The sequence below is a fragment of the Pagrus major genome, chromosome 2 (genome assembly GCF_040436345.1).
Source record: "Pagrus major chromosome 2, Pma_NU_1.0".
Lineage (NCBI taxonomy): Eukaryota > Metazoa > Chordata > Actinopteri > Spariformes > Sparidae > Pagrus > Pagrus major.
Window position 1 is genome coordinate 34,765,445 of NC_133216.1, and position 20,445 is coordinate 34,785,889.

The 20,445-nt window shown below is 38.2% G+C and overlaps 1 protein-coding gene across 1 annotated transcript in view; it reads right to left on the reverse strand.

The window, feature by feature from the left end:
- Positions 1–6,300: 6,300 nt before the first annotated feature.
- Positions 6,301–20,445, reverse strand: part of nlrx1 (NLR family member X1) — an 82,089-nt gene continuing 67,944 nt past the window's right edge. The window contains exons 10-12 of the mRNA XM_073481433.1: positions 16,884–17,132; positions 13,577–13,787; positions 6,301–12,995 (exon numbers count right to left, since the gene is read on the reverse strand). Of these exons, the coding sequence (XP_073337534.1) occupies positions 12,846–12,995; positions 13,577–13,787; positions 16,884–17,132 (610 nt within the window). The 3' untranslated portion in view covers positions 6,301–12,845. The remainder of the gene's footprint in view (positions 12,996–13,576; positions 13,788–16,883; positions 17,133–20,445) is intronic.

Consider the following 20,445-nt stretch of genomic DNA (forward strand, 5'->3'; position numbering starts at 1 on the left):
GTGTCGGGCTGTCGCCGCTGAGTTATGGGCATTATTGGTTCGGTCCCAATAAAATTATCACCTTGTAAAACGATAACTGAGCCGAGCAAACTAATAAATAACGTTAGCACAGTTGTTTCTGTTCCAAAAAAGCTTAACTCGATTTTAGCAATGGTTTCCAAACTTCTCCTTCTTCTTCTTCTTCTGTTGTAGGCTAATGTCGGTTGGCGGGTTTCCAAACTTTTCATGGTTGAAGGTTGCAGGTATGTACTATTATGACTATTTCTACTAACACTACTACTTCTACTAACACTACTACTTGTAATACTACTTCTACTATTACTACTATTACTACTACTACTACTACTACTACTACTACTTGTACTACTGCTTCTACTTCTACTACAACTACCTCTACTACTACTACATGAGGGTTTTTTACATTTCAGGCAATTATTTTCCAGTATATTCAGCATTTTTTTCTAAATCAATTCAGCTGTCAGCATTCACACTGTATTTTTCGCATTTTCTAGTTCTTATTATTATATCTTCTGGGTCATTTGCTAACACATTTTTCAACATATTCACTCCATTCAAACACCAAAATATTCATCTCAATTAGGAATCGACTGCTTCTATTTTTCTCATTAATATCATTAAGGCGTTGCCATATCACAATTATTAACAAGTCAATTAGAAATCCCTTCAAACCCACTCATTTTTCAACTCTTCTCCCTCCTTCATACATTCTCATAGAAACTCCATTCAAACTGTGAAACATTCACAAAGATTAGGACCTTCTCACATTAATTCAACTTTTTCACAGCATTCATACTTTTTGCAGTTCAAACATTCATAACATAACATTCATATCCACCTTAGACACACCAATGCAAAAATCAGTGGCTGAAACCACTGATTTTTGCATTGGCGTGTCTAGGGTAGAATGTTGACAGCCAGAGTGGAGGAGCCAGCTGACAGAGTGGGGAGGATTCAAGGGATTCTAAAAACCTTGTCTTCAACTTGCCCTCACTTCCACAATCTTCACTCAAGCAGAAAAATGAGACATCAACTTGTAAGAAAACTTCTGCTGGTGGCAACAGTGATTCTCTGGAGACAATCGGACAAAAACCTTTTGCTCGGTGGGCGTTTAAATGACAGGAACACTGACACTGACCAATGCCTCAGACTAAACACAAATCCTGCACATACTTTATTAGGCATACCATTTTCTTTTCCAAAGGCCAACAATAAGTTGTAGCCTACTAGACATCTGCAAAACATCTGCTTTGAGTTGAACGTTGTATGTAAGACTATTGTTTCATCTGTCTTGTCACTACACAGAATGGATGATTAAAGCATTTTGAGCTGCTTACACTGTTAATATCGTCATATCAAATCAATAGGTAAAACATGAATTCATAAAAACTTCATATGGTTTGCTATGAAACTCTTAAACCCACGCAGTGTGTGTATATGTGATGTTCTACTCTTATGAATCCTATGAAGTCGTTTTTTTATGCTTAATCATCTCGTTATTTTGGGAAAACAACATTTGTTATCTCGTGATAATGACATAAATAACTTGTGATCTCAAGATAACCAATAATATGTGTGGCTCATGGCCGTTCAGGGCTTCTGTCGGCATTTTAATGACCGCTGTGTAGACTGAAAAGTAATATCACAATCAGTCACACTGGGAAACTTCAACTTCAAACTTCAACAAAGTGTTTTACTCTAATGCTACATCTCTCACGGTATACCTTACGGCCTTATCATATCACCTGTGTGCTTGTCTGGTCTGAAGTAAACGTGTTCATTCTTCTTGTACGAATACCAGTTTATGTGTTGGAAAGTATGTATGCATGTTTTTTTTTTAAAAAGGACTGTGGATGGGCAATGTTTAACCAGGAAGAAAACAACTGGAGTCCTTGTGTGGTGTTAAATTCAAAGCAGCGTATAAAACAACAGATCAAACAGTTCCTAAAACCATTCACAGAACAAATGGGCACAAAGGCTTTACATTGAAATACAACACACAGGTAATAGTGTTTTACCACCAGACATTTCACAAGTGAGTTCTGTCAACTTGACATCTAAATAGTCAAATCATCCATGTCCTTTGTGAAGCAGAAGGAAAAAGAGCCTACCTGTGGAGGCCCTCATGGAGTCGTGAGCGTGTGTGCCTGTACCAGCTCAAACTGTAGACGGACAAGGTTCACTGCACACATAGACAATAAAAGCGTCCTTCAGCAGGTGAGTTGGAGACACCTTTCTCCACAGCCTTGTGGGTTAAACATTTACTCACTGTTGGAGAGAAGCTTTGTGTGGAGTGTGGCACATTGTAATGGAACAGACAGCATGGTAACAATGACACTTCTAAAATGTTGGTACATCTTTCAGTTGCTGCCAACACATCTGAAATCAGACCTGTGTCAACATGTCTCAAACCACCTCTCAAAGAGTTACATTGCAATTTTTTTGAAATATTGACACACAAATAACCACAGGTGGGGCTTGGATGAGCTCCAATATTAGCCAATCAGATCCTCTCTTTCTCTCTAACCCTTTAAATACAGCAGACAGCACCCCGATATTGTATTTTGAATGCACATACTACATTTTCATCTCAGAAGAGACTAAAACTACTAGTTTGTGTGTGTGTGTGTGTGTGTGTGTGTGTGTGTGTGTGTGTGTTTCAAATTATTCAAGAAAATAATTAGGGCTACATCAAAAATGTGTCTCTATTAATGCCTTGTGGATTGCATTAATTTGCATGTGCATAACAACAAACAGTATAGTAATTATAAAAACAACTATTAACTATTCATACATAAACTGAGCACAGACTGACTGATGTTGAGGAACAGACAAATGTATTTTGATACATGCATTTAAATCTGCACTACCGACAATTGTTGAAGGCCTATCTAAATGTAAGTTGTAAAACTAAATTGTTCTTTCTCTGACAGTTCTTTATTATCACCTCTCTCTCCAAAATGTTGTTGGCACCCAAAGTATTCCTGACACTCCAGGTATTTACATATATTGCCTATAGTAGGCTTTTCAAAATGGGTTAATGATACATTCTTTGAAACAATTGTGTTTTGGTTCTGATCTCCAAGTCACACTGAGTTAAACACTATTAAAACTAGAATGACACTCAGTAGAGTGCATATCAATGCCAAGGCCCAAAAGTCTCCTTTAATTCGGTCAAGCCTAATCTAATAACAAACTTGATAGCCCTGTATCACTCTAAATTATATACCACCCGTACCTGCTTAACCATATTTTAAAAAGATTTCATTGGGTATAAGATTAAAACATTTACAAAACACTCAGCTGCTGAACATTAGCTAGTTTACTCTCTACACAGATCTGGATCTGTCTAAAATCCATCATATCCATTTAGATATACTTCTAAAAAACTTCTATAAAATCTGAATTCCTATTATCTCAGCTGCATATTAGCGGTAGTTGCATGTTTTTATCCCCATTTGTTACAGTATAGTGGCTGAAAAAGACCCTATATAAAAACATATAAATCCACTAAATCCATATTTTTATTAGGATCTGCATCCAACTGTACTCACTCATAGACACCAGCCACCTAAATACGCTTGATTTAATTCATACCTCTTCCGAGGAGACTATGTTTTCACCCATGTCTGTTTGTTGGTTGATTGGTTGGTTGTCAGCAGGGTTACACAAAAAATACTGAACAGATTCAGCAGTTTACACAAAAACTTGGATGGAGGATGGGTTTCAGCTGAGAAAAGACCCTAACTGGCTTTGGTGCGGATCTGGATAAAGAGATTGATCCAGGAATTGTTTTTCACTTTCTTTGACATTGAGCAATAAGCTGTTTATCAACATTTTCTTTAATATCTAAGGGAATAATGCATGGATCTTGATAAAAAAAATTGGGCATTTTGAGGTGGCTGGTAACTATGAGTGAGTACAGCTGGATGCAGATCCTAGATCTGGTGAGCTTAAACTTTGGTTCAGCAGTGGCAGCATGGGTGGTTTAAAATTTAAAGTGGTACAGGGGGTGGAAATCTGTTCAGTAATGCAATCCTGTTGCCAAACCAAACAACAAATAAACAAACAGACACAGGTGAAGACAACCTCCATGACAGAGGAAAAAAATAATGAGAAACTTCACAAATGGAATGACAACAACCACCTTAAAGAGCTGTTATTTTAACAATCTATGTCAATTTACACTGCTAGTGGAAAGTTTCCATATAAAGATCTACATACTGTTTCTACTGCCAGGAATTCAACTCTGAGGAAGACACTGTTGAGGACATATGGGTTAAAAGTAAAAATAAAAAATAAAAAGGACCTGAAAAACCAACTTGATTGGGCTTCTCTAGAAAAACTAGCAACTACATAGTGATGTGAAACAGTCGTGATACACTTTAAAATAACAGCATATTACCAATAGAGGGCATTCATTGTATAGGTATCCCTAATACACTGAATCTAGTACAATATACTGTGTATGTAGTACATTTTAGCTGCCCAAAACATTGATGCATTTACACAGATTTAACATTTAAGTGCAGCAAAGATTTAGGTAAATTTCACAAAGGAAATACACTAGTACTATGCTGGAAAGCAACTAGGTAAATGTATTCAAGTTTTCTATCGAAATACAACTTTGAAGTACTTTTGGGCATTTACATTTTCTTTTACTTTATATCTCTACTCAACTACATTGAAGAAGAAAATAATGTTCTTTTAACTGCACTGCATTTACCTGACAGATATACAACCCCGAGGCCTAAAAAGTTGGAGAGGTGTGTAAAACGAAAATAAAAACAGGATGCAATCATGCAACAAACTGCTTAAATACAAAAGTTTTAGTGCTGTAGTAGTAACATCCTTTATACAATCATTGGTTTCATAAAGTGGTGAACCTCGCCCATCCTTGCTTGTGAACCACTGAGCCTTTCGTGGATGTCCCTTTCATACCCAATCATATTACCATTATCTATCACCAATGAACTTGTGGAAAGTTCAAAACAAGTTGTAGGGCATTCCAGAACTTTTCCACTCTTTTGTTGGTTGCCCCTGTCCCTTGAATGAATAAGCAGATATTTACAAAATCAATGAAGTTTATGAGGTATAACATTAAATAAACTGTCTTTGTATTGTTTGCAACTAGGTATGCCAGAGGATTTACAAATGATCATACTCTGTTGTATGTTTTTCAGCAGGATCCAGCCTTTTTCGGAATCTGGGTAGTTACTTTGCAGATGGAGATTTGACCTGAAACAACATAGGCTTATAAAATACAACCCAATGGTAAAGATTAAACCAATGTTTTCCAGATTTTCTGGCATAACTCTTACCATATAGCAGTTTGTATTTTGGGCCCAAATCAACTTTCATATATCTATCAGAGACATCCCCCTAAATACCATCTAAACTTCTCAAAAGATCATTAAAATAATAGTTTGGGGACCAAAGAGATCAACTTAATGTTCATACAAAAGTGCAACTAATTTATACATATTGGTATAGCAGTACTTATTTATTTTTCCTTTTTCAAAACGAATTATTAATCTCTCAATCACTCAGATTTAATATATCTAATATATCTCTAATATATCTTATATGTCTTATAGAATAATGCAAATATTTTTTTTCTAGAACAAGTACTTTTACTTTGAAACTTTAAATGTATTAAATGCATGCTGATGATAATCCTGTTCTTTTACTCGAGCAGTATTTTACTTTTACCAACCTAAATACGCTGTACGTGTAATGCCCTTATGTGCTGTGTGTTAGGCATTACTGAGGGTTTGAGTTTCTTCTCACTAATTAACTCGACTGTAGCAGCAATTTAGTGTAATGTAAGAAAGTTTGTCAAATGTACCTTTGAAATATCTTATTCAAAATGAGCTCCTGCACCACCAGTAGGTCAGAGTTGACATCATTGCCATGGTGAACTTTGGCTCAGACATTCATGGTTCCTAGGTCATGACTGCGATCTTTTGACTTGTCGAGCACCACTATCAGAATAACATTTTAATTTCCCCAATGCTTTTACTTTTAAGACACTTTACTCATGTTAAAATTCATCTTAAAGCAACAAAATGTGACTTCCTGGAGAGAGTCAGTTTTTTGTTTAGTCTTATCTCCAGATCATCAAATACTGATGCTTTGGGTTGGCTTCTGACCTGAGCTGCCAATCCAATGTGTCAGTATTTGACAATATGGGAATGAGACTCAACAATAAATGATCTTTCTCCAGGAAGTTACATTTTGTTGCTTTTGAAAATATTTTAACAATAATAACTACCAGAAAACTGTTTGCAGCATAACATTTAATCCAACAGGTTAAAATAACACTCCATCAGCAATATTACAGTACTGGTGAGTCATAAAATCTGATCATATGCAGCACAGGACATGCATCACGTAATTTTTTTTCTGGAGGACACTGATATTGAAATAAAAGCCAAAATAAGGCAGGAATATATAGCAAGATCTATTTCACAATATGTGCAAAACATCATACAACTGTCTAATATTCACCTTTGACAAAAACAACCAGCTACAAACCTGCCGACCTTGAAGAAAGTAAGAGTTTTTTTTATATTTAAATATAACTAAATGTTAGTTATATTCTAGAGTAGCAACAGTAGTTGTTACAGCAGCAAAGTCACTATACACTCAAATGTATCTTATTGAGAAAAAAAAAACTAATGGCCATAGAACTGATATTTTTTTTCCTGACATCACATTACTCAGTGAATGAAAACAACAGACATCAGTCAGTATAGGTGGGTGAAGGCATGGGAAACAAATCCGGGTTATGATTGGTAGAATCTTTTTCTTGTTTATGTTTTTGGCAGACTTCCACGCTTATTCGGGGTATTGCTGCTGGCTGTCGCTTTTACACAAGTACTGCTGCACAACTAGTCAAATTCACAAGGGGTCACCAACTTTATGTGTATTTTAGAGTGACAAAATGTACCAGTGTACTTTGATGTCAAAATGTGTGCTGCTATACAAAATGCGTACAGGTTGGCAGGTCTGCCATTAGGACGGGTATTGTCTGAAATGTTCTGATACCCAAGTTTGGGTACTGATAATTTTTTGACACCTTACTTTGAACATATTTCCTACAAAACCCTTTTGTTCATTTACAAAGATCCAAAGCTCTCAAATGTTACCTAAACAAGAGCAGTTGTGCAATAACTTGGCCATTAAAATATTCTAAAGACTTCATTAAAGAACTCTAGGGAAGGCTCCAAATCTAGATGATAACTGATGCCAGGTTTTGGTGTCTGACCATTTTTGATACTTGCTGCAACTGACACATTTCAGTTGGTTCCAGAATGGAAAAGTATCAGAGATAGACAAATCTGTTGGCAGATGAGATGACAACATCAACAGATGACACTTGAATGCAAACACGGTAAATATACTTGATACTTAATTTGCTATACTTTAATGTGGCTCCAAATAACACACCAACTAAAAATCAAGAAGATTATGGGGATACACCAATTTGACTTTTTCTCTCCAAATACGATTTCAGATGAAATCAGATAAACTGTCAATACTGACTATTGATGCCATAACAGTGCTCTTTCTCCCCCAATTATTTAAAAATATGTATAATACTAGCTCACTTGTTAATAACTCACTGTCAAGACTTTCACTATGGTTGCACAATTAAGGCCTACTACTGCCTTCACAATGAAAATGTATTTATTTTAAAGCACATACAGGAAATAGTGAGTTAATGTCAGCAGCAAATAAACATAATATCAGCCTCTGCTGAGAGAATGCTGCTAGAGTGACTAATGGACTGCAGCTGAAGATTAGCAAATAAGCTCATATTATTCGTTAAGCAGCAGTTTGTAGTTACTCTGGTAATTTTGGATTATGAATGTGACAGGTGGCAAATTTGATTGTACCTATAAAAAAAGTTTAATGTCAAATTGCTGCAGCAGCTCTTTAACTCATAAATACTGACTTGTAACTTTTATACTAAAAAGTGGTTTTTTTTATGAGGTTATTTATGAGGTTAAACCTGAAAGTCCCCTGCTTCAGTTTGACTTTTGAGAAAAAAGCAATCAAAGCATTTTTTGTGTAGCTATAATTTCAAATTATAGCCCTAAAAAATATCACTGTAATATTCCAACAAGAAAGGCACTTGGAGAGTGCGGACCTCCACAGAGGCCAAAAGTCCACTCTACTATGATAAGCAAATCTGCAAGAACTACCACGATACAAGTCTGGATATATTTCCAAAACTAATGTTGTGCCAAGCTGAAGCATCATCATCTCAGCTGAGCATTTAACATGTACTTCTACATTGGCAATATTTTGCATTTTTAACAAACATTTTTGAAAACCAGAAAACATTTAATCCTCATGAACATACTGCATATGAAAAAGAAAACATATCAAATGCTTTGACTGACAAAAAAAAATCATGAAAATGGCAGCTTGTTTTATTAAAAAACAGTGGTTACAATAAACTGTGTTCACTAGGAAGACATTTTTATTGAAGTCACACCTTAGTTTAAGAAAAGCGTTGTTACAGCTGTGATGTTATAATTGTTCTGTGATAACTGCTCCATGAAGACTGCTGTCTGTATGTAGTTTTAACAGCTACAGTTCATGTGTAGGCTACCCCTGATGATTGTTGGTACCTGTGAATGTGGATGTAATATGAGGTTGAACTTTACCATCTACTAGATTAGACACAGTCGAAGTCTTTGTGGGTCATGCAGTGGTTCATACTGTACAGTAGGACACACACTAGAGTTTGCGAGTTCTGGGTGATCTCGTTTGGTGGTGCATGTAAGCATGGTCGAACTCGTGCACCCACTCTAGATGGGGTGGGCCCTGGAGCTTGAAGCAAATCAGCTACAGTGAAGATTTGGTATTTAAAAGGGTGTAAATAAAGTCTTTTTAAATCGAATTGGGAACTTAGGGCCTCTAGAGACTTGTATAATGCTGAACAACTGTATAGAGCCATTTTATTAGGGCCCGAGCAGGAAACCTTCAAGGTCCCTATTATTGTTTTTCGAATGATTATTAGGGCCCGAGCACGAATCTCGTGCGAGGACCTATTGTATCTGTAAGGATTTTTCTTTTTCTTTTTCTATTTCTTTTTCCTTCCATTCGACTGCATATTTGGCGGCCTGAACATACCCCAAAACTCACCAAACTCGGAACATACGTCACATTGGTGTGCTGCTATTAGAATTCAAAATGATTGGGGGTGGGTGTGGCCAGGGGACTCCATAGCGCCACCTAATGTTGGGTCATGTGACCAAAAACTTTCTCGGATCGTCATGAAATTTACAGGACTTATGGGTCTCAAGGATTTAGCCCGGAATTATTTTTGTTGGAATTTTTGCCACAACAGGAAGTCGGCCATCTTGAATGGCGTGCGGCGATTTTCATTTTTCCGACGCTGTTGTCGGGACTTTAGGATGTTCGCAGACTCACCAAATTTTGCCCGTAGCTTCTTACCCATGAGTATGTTAATTTGATACCACAACTGCCCTCATGCGCGGCACGACAGCTCAGTAGCACCCCCTAACGGCCCCCTTATGGGTTTTCCTATTCATTTTTTTTCATGTCTATGCCTCGTACTTTATTTAACTTGTCCTACAGATTTAACGCCACAGACTTCACACTCACTACGTATCATCCTGAGACCTTGATGACGACACCTTGTCGAAAGCTTTTGCCTCCGATATACCTGGTGGACGTGGCAGTGCGGTGACCCCTTATGGCTGTTCCCATTCTGTAGGAACCCATTTCTAAGCCTCGTACATTGTTTAACTTGGCCTACAGATTTTACGCCACAGACTTCACACTCACTAAATATCATCGTCAGACCTTGATGATGAAAAGTTGTAAAGAGCTTTCGCCTCCAATATACCTGGTGGGCGTGGCAGTGCGATGACTCCTAATGGCTGTTCCCATTCTGTACGAACCTAAGTTCTATGGCTTGTAGTTTCACTATCTTTTCCTACAGATTTAACACTACAGAGTTCACATTCACTCATTAGCATCCTCATACCTTCAACAGCCTGTGTTGTACCTGGTGGGCGTAGCGGTGCGGTCAATTTCGATCCTTGGCCATCAAGCAGGAAGTCCTTATCACTTCAACATACAATTGCCCATCTGCATCAAATTGCTCACACATGTAGAGGGGCTCGACCTGAATATGTATCTGCATCAATAGTGTGTCATATCTATAGCGCCACCCACTGGACACAAGAAGTCACTGAATATGTCACTGTTGTGTTTTGTCTGACACGGATCCCATTTAGGTAGGAACCTTTCCACAGACAACGGGCGAGCACACATCTGGCTGCAACCCTCCAACAGCGCCACAGCCCGACGTACGTGGGGCGAGGGCCCGTTCATCGCTGCTTGCAGCTTCAATTAGGGCCCGAGCAGGGAACCTGCGAGGTCCCTATTATTGTTTTTGAATGATTATTAGGGCCCGAGCACGAATCTCGTGCGAGGACCTATTGTATCTGTAAGGATTTTTTTTTTCTTTTTCTTTTTCCTTCCATTCGACTGCATATTTGGCGGCCTGAACATACCCCAAAACTCACCAAACTTTGAACATACGTCACATTGGTGTGCTGCTATTAGAATTGAAAATGAATGAATGAACCTGCAAGGTCCCTATTGTTTTTCTAATGATTATTAGGGCCCGAGCAGGGAACCTGCAAGGACCCTATTGTTTTTCGAATTATTATTATTATTTATTTATTTTTCTGCCAAAATGATCGCATTTTTCACTGCCTGAACATACCCCAAAACTCACCAAACTTGGAATATACGTCACAACTGCCAAAAATTTTTATAATCTGTTGTCGTTGTGAATTTCCACCACTAGGTGGCGCAATTATCAAGGAAAGTGCGTTTTGGCTAATAACTCCCATATACTTTGTCACACATTCAAAAACCTTATATCCACATGTTCAGTGAATTATGCTGAATCTTCTGATGTAGGCCATGCCCATTTCCGACTACCATTTTTTTTTCACAAATTCACCAAATGTCGCAAACCTACTTTTTCGAACTCCTCCCAGGCAATTTCACCAATTTGCATGAAACTTTGCACACAACATCTGTGGACCCTTCTGACAAAAAGTTATTAAATAACAACTTCCTGCAGATTTCATTCCAAACAGGAAGTGTTGCATATCTCCACATTGGTTTGTCTGAATGACATGAAACTCAGGATACTACTTCCCCATGAGGTCCTAAGGCTCTGTGTAAAATGTTTGCTGATGACCACTAGGTGGCGCTCTTTAAATTTAAGCATTTCATATCTCCACACCGGTTGCTTGGATTAACACAAAACTTGGTAGAATTATTGTCAATGCCCTCCTGAGGATAGCCCTTGAAGGTTTTACCGATCCGACATTAGGTGGCGCTCTGGTGGCAGTCTAATTTATTATTTGGCACTGTGCCCACACCATAACACTTATGGATATGTAATTGATAGGGTTGGTATAGACTGGCCCCTGTAACTCACACGCCAAAAATGACCAACAGGTGGCGCTATTATCAATACAAAACCGCTTTTGGCTAATAACTCCCACATAATATGGCGCACGTGGTTAAACCTTATATCGATGTGTTCCCTGCATACAGCTGAATTGTGTGATGTAGGCCACGCCCACTTTCAAGCTAGAATTCCATTCGCAAAATGTCACAAACCTCCTTTTTCGAACGCCTCCCAGGCAATTTCTCCGATTTGCACCAAACTTTGCACACAGCATCTGTGGACCCTCCTGACAAAAAGTTATTAAAAGGATTGTGATAGTCCAAAGAACGCCCAAAATATAAAACAACTATTTCCTGCACATTGTGGTCAAACAGACAGTCTTCCACATTTTGATGAAATACAGTCCCATTAACACTAAAGTTTTTTGAATTGTGTTCCATGGCCCGATGAGGGTTTGTGAAAAATTTGGTGCAAATCCACCAATAGGGGGTGCTTTTATTGCTAAATGATGAAACAACAGCTTGACTGCCTTCACTTTTGATTCCTCAATGGAAGTTGTTGCATGAACAAGCCATGACAGCAGCATGCCCTGACAGCAGCATGTAGCGATAGCAGTACCCCATGACAGCAGCATACCCCGACGCGCGTGGACTGCGAGGGCAGGGCCCTGCTTGCAGCTTTAATTTTATTTATGTTTTAAGAAGACTTTTTTTTTTTTTTTTCCAGTTGTTTTTCATATTTTTAAAAACTACTTCAGTTGTTTAGGAAATATTGCAATGCTGTTTTGCTCTGAAGCTCCAGAAATGTTTTGTGGACTAAAAAACACCAGATTTTCCATGGCATGGGGCAGATAATACAATGATTGAATTTGCATTTTTTGGTGAACTGTTCCTTTAACTCCCTCCAAATCTTCAGCTTGTATTAGTATATAATTATACGTGAATTTGAATGTTGTCAATACGTGTTAATTTGGGATATGAGATATAGGACATAAGTGAGCTCAGGTACAGTCTGTGCATGCTGCTCAGATTTGTTCCAGTTCCTAAAATGCATATTTGCTGCAATAAATGGTCAAAACCTTGATGAGACCATCCTGACTGATTTTATAGTTATATTATGTATGATTCTTGCAATTTGGGAAGATTCAGCTCTCTGTTGAGGTTTTGAAATGTCTGAATTGAGGAAATGTGAAAACAAAGCAAGGCAGGGTATCTTAAATAATGAAGCTACATCTCCTGGACCTCCAGCTTAAACAGGCTCCAGATTATTCTCCTATGTGGACACACTCAAATCCAAATCTAATATTCTGCTCAAGACATACGCTGCCCTTTCACTTCTCGGTTTTTAGTATTTACTTGCTGTATCCTTTGGATGCAGATAGAGTGTCCTTCTCCAACATCTGCAGAGTTTGCCGGACTCCTTTCTCCACCCTGCGGAAGTGTAGCCTCTTCCAGAAGCTCTGCTGCTGCTGACGGCCCCACTCCAGATCCCTGAGGAAAACCTGCACATAGGTGGACTGGGTGACTGACACATACCTAACAATGGACCTTATAGAGGAATATTTTCATCCTCCTGCACTCTAGCTTGTTGTAACAAGTTATGACTAACTTAATAAATTGCGTCATAAATCATGAGGAGGTGTGTGTCAGCGAGATTTCATAATTTTCTTGATTAAAAACCCTAAAATTGTCACAAGTCCGTCTGTTATGTTAATTTGTGACTATGTTTAAGTCACAAAGTGTTACATAGGAATTGTGGGAGCTGTCAGAAATCAGCAGACAAAATAACACTGACAATAACACTGTACAAATATATATATTTTTTATTCATAAGCCTGACAAACTGGGAATCCATTTCTAAATGACAAACTAAATAATGGCAACTCTTAAAGCCAACTAATTTTATTTCTTATTTTTAATATTCAAAATATATTTAATTTTTAATGCTCAAATTAAGCCTATTACTCATATTTACTACGTAGCTCTATGCTGTATGCACAGGTTATGCATTGCCAGTGCTACTAACAGCTTATTATATGATCTGTCCACTCAAGGGCATTCAGTGAGGGCATCAAGTGTGTACCTTAAGCTGCTGCTTGACACGTTCGCGGTCCCAGGAGGAGGCATTCTTTCGTATCACACTGAGGATGGGGTGCCAGTCCTCTGAGACATCTGAGCCCTCAGTGACTGAAGCCAGGACTCTGACCCGCCGACCACTGCCGCTGTGCCTCTTGGGAACACCTCGGACATATAGGGACTGCTTCCCGACGTCACTGAGAGGGTTCAGATACAAGCTAGACAAACAAACAAGGCATCTGTGTTGGTTTGCTATTTTTAATGGTTTGAAAGCACAGGTGCAGTTTGCATCAGTTGAGGGGAGCTCATTAAACCCCCTAGTGGCTGAAGCCAAGAATACATGAAGGGATTTAAATGTAATCTATTATTTTTTTATAGTAACACAGAACTAATACTTTATTGTAATGCCTTGCTCTATAGTAATAAGGGGTAAACTAATTATGTGACTGTGACAGAGGAAACTCTCCAGAGGAAACTGAAGTAATCTTAGCCTGTGAAAATGTTTTTGAGAGATAGCTCTGATTAAGCTCAGGATTTACAAGATGGATGGCTAATTTACTCTTAACAATTTGACAGTATGAACCTGAAGTGTGTGTGTGTATGACCTTTTGGATGTGTAAAGAAGCACAAAACATTAATTAACATTAGATCCTGACCAATCCTTTCAGCATTTCAGGAGATTTAAACAATCAATAAAATGAAGTTGCTGTGCCTTGAGTGTAAATCTGCACAGCTCTTAAAGTTTCTATAGATGTTGGTGGATCGCTTCAGGTAATGCAATATTTTCCTCATTAATCCACTATTAACCAGAATGGTCATTTTTATGATCAGGACCTCCCATTCTGCAAATTATCTGCAGTATCCATGGATGTCTGTGATGCATGCATTACTACCGTGGTAATAGCAAATGGTATGTCTTTGTTTGCGGCTTATTAAATGTAATCAGGAATTACATTTACTTGATTAAATTTATAGGCAACATTGTTCAGGATTATACTTGAAAATTAGGTTGTAATTAATATGATTTACAGGTGGGTTAAAATAGACTCCTTCAACTCGTTATCCTCCTTCACTTGACTCTCCGTGCCTTAGATTATTACCAATACTGTCCTTTAAAAAGTCCAAATATCTTTATACTGGTAATAGGCAAGTTTTCTGCTTCAACGTATTATTATAAAGTAAATGTTGATTCCACAATGTAATAGATAATTATAAAACCATCAATGTTTACCATTGGTTTCCTATAAACCTTGCTATCACTGTCCAATTTTGTCTGCCACCGGGCATGTGGTCACCTGGGAAAAGGAAGGTTAACTGAACATTCATTTCTATTGTAGACTGAATGATTGAATAAACTCACGTTTTGTCCTGTGTTGTTGTCATTAGCGACTCACAGGAAAACAGAAATTATCCAGTTCTCTTTACAACAGTGTTGCCAACAATAATACCAAGTTGAAACACTATGGGGGAAAAGTTGACTGTTGCCACTTTAAATGCTAATTCTCCCAAAATTTTATTAACCACTGAATGTGTTAGTCGGGATATCTTGCCTTATTTATCTTATACTGGCCTTTTACGTATCCTGTCAGTTCATCCAAAGTATACTCTTTGTATACTCGGCTTACTCCACAAGTGTATGTTTGTTGTTCCCCTCCTTCATGAGTATTAGTGAGCTGGACGCTGCAAATTCCTCTTCCTTTAAAAAATGTTTTTGTGTTCAATGTGATAACATTTAATGTCCCAGACAACCTCTGTAGTCTCATTTAGCCACTTGTTAGCAACCTCCTTTCTTAAGGGGTGCTTTCACACCAATCTGTTTGGTTCGGTTAAAACAGACTCCTGGTGCATTTTCCCAGTTATTGCGATTCACTTTGGGTTGGTGTGAAAGCATTCAAACGGCTGGTGCAGACCAAACCACCGGACCAAGACTGCTTTAAAAGATGGGTCCGCTACCAAGTGCTTCATTACAAATGAATCTGTCTGCTGACCATGAACTGTACAGGAAGCATCTTTATAATAATAATATAATAATAATAATAATTTATAATTGATCTGTAGCCAAGCCATATATTTATGTAGAATAATTTAATATGGTAACATGTATGCATATCAGTGCAGTATTTTCTCTGATTAATAGGTCAAAAGTTATTAAAACTGCTGTGCTTGTGTCCTACTCCATGTACTGTGACAGTTGCCAAAACTGTACTATCAATGACTTACCTACATACATAGTACATACAGTCTGTATGACTTCATGTTTAGTCTTCTTGGTTCGTTTGTAATGTCAATGTGAACAGGAACCAGAGCACAACTAAAATGCAACAATGTGTCATTATTTTTTAGATAGTCCAACAAAATGAACTGAACTAAATGTATGAAAACACCCTAACACTTTAAAATGAATCTGTGTATTTTACATGCATGTCAGAACAAAATGTAAAAATCTCTTCAGCCTGTGTTAACCACAGATCTAATTTAAGGCACCTATCCAAAAACATATTCAAAAACCCGATGATTTTAAGACAAGGGAACAAGAAGTGCAAAAATGCCAACTTAATTCTGGGTTTTAGGACTCATCCCTATGGCGCTCTATTTTGAATATAGAGGCACCTCTACTTAGATCTAGCCATATTGAAGTTATGATGGCTACTAGGCGGATGTTACTCTTTTGTCCCTTGAGAAGCTTACCAATAGTCTTGTATATTATTTGTATATATGTATTTTTGGACATGTAATTGTATGCAATATCACTTGTTTCAGCAGTGTGATCATGTGACCATCATGTGACAAGAATGTTTTTTTTATGTGTGTATACTTTAGTGTAAAGAAGAGCATTAGCTCGAAACACTAGTGGATGTGCTAATAAACTGCACAGTGTAAAGACATTTTTTTAAAGTTTGCACCTACTTAAAGCCTGTTCCTCTCGTACACCAGCTGCCAACTATCACACAAGAAGTCTGAACGAAACTGTAACAAACACTGTCATAAGTGTCTCCTCTACCTGAATGACAAAAGCATCACTTTAACAGAGAGATGAAGCCAGCAATGTTATGTACTTTAGTTAAGGAGAATTATTATATTTGCTGGGTTTAATAATGTGTACATGCGTTCTCTCTATACCTCTATGGTAATACAATCTTACCTGTAATTTTTCGGTAACATAGTCTAGTTGGACAACTTGATATAAACAATGTTGTGACATCAGCTTTAAGGGGGGCAAAGTTTTTTTGCTGGCAAAATGTTTTTATTTCTGTCTGTGGCTTTTAGACATTACATGAATATGTACTGCTGTGGATTAGTGAAGAGCAACTTACTGCACAGTGTGAATAGTGGGGTGTTCCCTGCAGGCATCCACCAGAGTCAGAGCAGCATTGTCACCGATGTTGTTATAGGCCACGTTGAGCTCCTGGAGTGAGTGATGCTGGAGCCTCTGGGCCAACTCCAGGGCCCCCTGGTCCCCCAGTCCAGTGTGCATCAGGGACAGGTGTGTCAGAGACTGGTTCTCTGGAAGGGCTTTCAACAGGGTGCTGGTTCCAGACTCCAGCAGAGGGTTGTCACACAATCTGAGATTACATTGGATTAATTAAACATTTCTGGTCTTGTACTCACACTGTATGTGAAAATGTTGACACCAACCAGTGATCTGATGGCACATAGCCTGTGACTGCAGATGACATCTGACAAATGGTTGTGTTGAATTTCTTTAAAAAAAAATAGCAGCCCACACTTCTCCAAAGCTTAAAAAATATATGTGACGGGAGCACCAAAGTGGCAGGAATCAACAGTGAACAAAACTGTGGCATTCTCAAATCCTATGTCTTATTGTAGGCAAAAAACGAATGCGTTTCAGTAGTAAGACCTCATCAGCGAGATAATACATTGCGCACATGACAGTAAATAGATGAGGAGCCAACAATCAGAGATGTGATGTTTTTTTGTGATAGCTGTACCACTTTGTTGTGTATTGGATGTGTCTGGAAGATATGGTTTTGTATTCAGTTATCACAAAAAATACACAATAAAAGCTTTCTGCTAGCTCATGAAGTTCAGATTATTGTTCATGGTTATTACCTGTTTTAGTACCTATTTTCACCAACATCTGAAAACATCGAACTATAACGCAAGCAATCTCTGTCTGTCTGTCTGTCTGTCTGTCCTTTGCACGTCTCGAGAACCGTTCATTCAATCTACTTCACACTTGGCAGGTGTGTTACTGAGGAGTTAAGTCCAGTGTGCAATTTGGACACACAACATTGATATGAATACATTTTTAATAACAGCAAACAGCGCTCTGTGCAGCAGCAGGTGTGTGGCTTCAGCGCTCTAGCTTCATGGCTCTGCACACTGAAGCTGGGCTCACACTACAGAGCTTTTAAAATCCTAACCGATTTCAACATCGGGTTGCGCAACACACAGAAAACTCCACAAATGTTCTTCTCTCTAATCTTAAACATGCACACACTACATTCAGGTAAATGATCAGAAGATTTACTCTGACAAAGTGTTTTCAAGGAGTGTGTAAAGTATAAGGAAGTGCAAAAACTGCTATATGAAAAAAAAAACCCACATTTTGGTTCATTTTGTTAAAAATTGGTTTACATAAGTTTGGTAACAGCATGGAGATTCCTGCTGAGGCACCGGACCTGAAGTGGATGCTGCAGACTGCAGGTTGGCAGCCCACCAGTACCCAGAGGAAGAGAACACAAGTCTGCGAGATGATGACAGGGGTTAAGGCTCCACTTGAAAAGTCTGATGTGGTACCCTTACATCTTTAAAATCACTGATTTAGTGTCGCTTCAGGGATAACTCCCCTGGAGAATCGACATGCAGCATACAGTTTGGATATGTAGATAAAAGTTCTCAGTCATCCAGGTCATGGTAATTCCAAGTGCTGTATTGTAGGCAACTGGGCGTGTTTCAGTTTCTTGAAGATGTTCCAGCTCTCATCCAAGAGGCTTCTTGGTTCGGATATGTTTGGATATGTTTATAATAACCTATGCCTGTACAGCCGAGAAGTCAAATGTTGAAAAGATTTGACTTCACAGAGCATAGGTTGCAGGACTATGAATATGATGTTGACTATTATAACCTATAGTTTTATAGACTAATTAACTAAATCCATCTTTACATCATCACTTGAATTAGTAGAAATACGCAACACTGTTGTGGATGAGTTCATATTTAGAGAATGAGTTTCTTGTCCCTGAGGGCCACTGCAGCTTCTGGAGCTTCTATAATATCTTTGTCCCTTTTTCTTTGGAAAGGGAGGGGTGAGCAAGGGAGTGTTTCAATCTAGAACCTCACCGCTAGATGCCGCTAAATACTTCATACATTACACACTGGACTTTTAAGGCTTATTTTTTCTTTTTAATAACACTGTGCTTTATTCTTGATGTGTCGTGTTCAGTATTTTTATGGTTTTAATCAGCCATAGTTATTAGTTTTATTTCTTTTATTACTGTGTATTTTATTGTTGTGTTTTTGTGTTACGTAGATGTGTGCGCATGTAGGTAAGTATATGTACGTCCCTTCAGCACATATGTATAGATGCATATATGGGTGTGTATGTAAATATATTTATATATAATATGTGATTTATTAATTGTACATATAGTATATAGTACTGTATAGAGTTAGATGGGAGTGAACAAAGGTACACAGGTTTGGGAATGGAAGTAAATTAATTATGATTAATTACTGAGTTGTGGAGAAGGGGTAGGATCAAATTAGTGTATACTTCTTCCTACTCCTTTTCGGGCAAGTCAATGCTTTGTAACACTTTATCATGCTTATTTGTCGAACTAATTTAACTTTTTGCTTTGTTTTGTTTCGACATGTCTGAAATAAATTTGCATTCATTCATTAATTTGTCGTGAAGCATGCTGGTTTTGATAAGTGCTATAAAAACAACCTTATTATAATTATTATACAATTTTTTTAAGGGGTGTTTGCAAGACTAACATGACCATGACATGACACCTGTAGTGAACAGGAAGGAGTGTTTATAAATGTTTATGACTGCTGTCATTAAGTGTAATCGGGCCAATATGTCACTTTTAAGGCAAAGCTGACATTGTTTAGTTTTACTGGTTGCTAATGTAAACTGTAGTTAGCTGCCATTAATAAGTTGGTCACAGAGCTAGCGCTTCTAATTGCTGACTCAGCCTAGGGGTGCCAGGAGTCAAACTTGGTCCTGGTACTAGCCTCTCTCAGTGTCGGATGCTAGGATAGGTTCCTGGTGCGCTGTCCCGCAACTAGGGATGTAACGGTTACTGGTGTCATGGTAAACCACGGTAAAATTCCCGACGGTGAAGGTTACCGTTTAAGTTTTAATTACCATGGTAACCGACGCGGTCGATAACCACGGTGTGGAAAACTCGCGAGATACTTTATCCAAGTCTCCCTACGCAGGCGCAGCATGCAACGTGCACTTGTTATGTAGTGAAGAAGACATGGCGGAGGGAGGACGTGATAGTAGCGGCATTTTTCCGCCTTCAAAGAGAACCAAATCTGAAGTCTGGGCGTATTTTGGTTATTATAAGAATGCTCAGGGACAGCTGGTCGAGGATGGCAGCCCTATCTGCAGGAGCTGCAAGAAGAAAGTTGTTGCGAGGGGCGGCAACACATCCAATTTACTTACTTATTTGCACAACCATCGCCCTCAACTGGTAAGTGAATGCAAGGTAAATTAACCTTAAGCTCAGGTGAATGATGTGTGTATGTCGAGTTTTCTCTGTCTAATTTGCTGTCACTAATGCAAACTGACCAGATAGTGGTATAACTGAACGAAGTTGATCCGTGTTTTTGCACGTTATTTGAACCGCTTATTAATTGTAGATTTTACTTTTTAAAGTCGACCTAATAATTCAACAAATA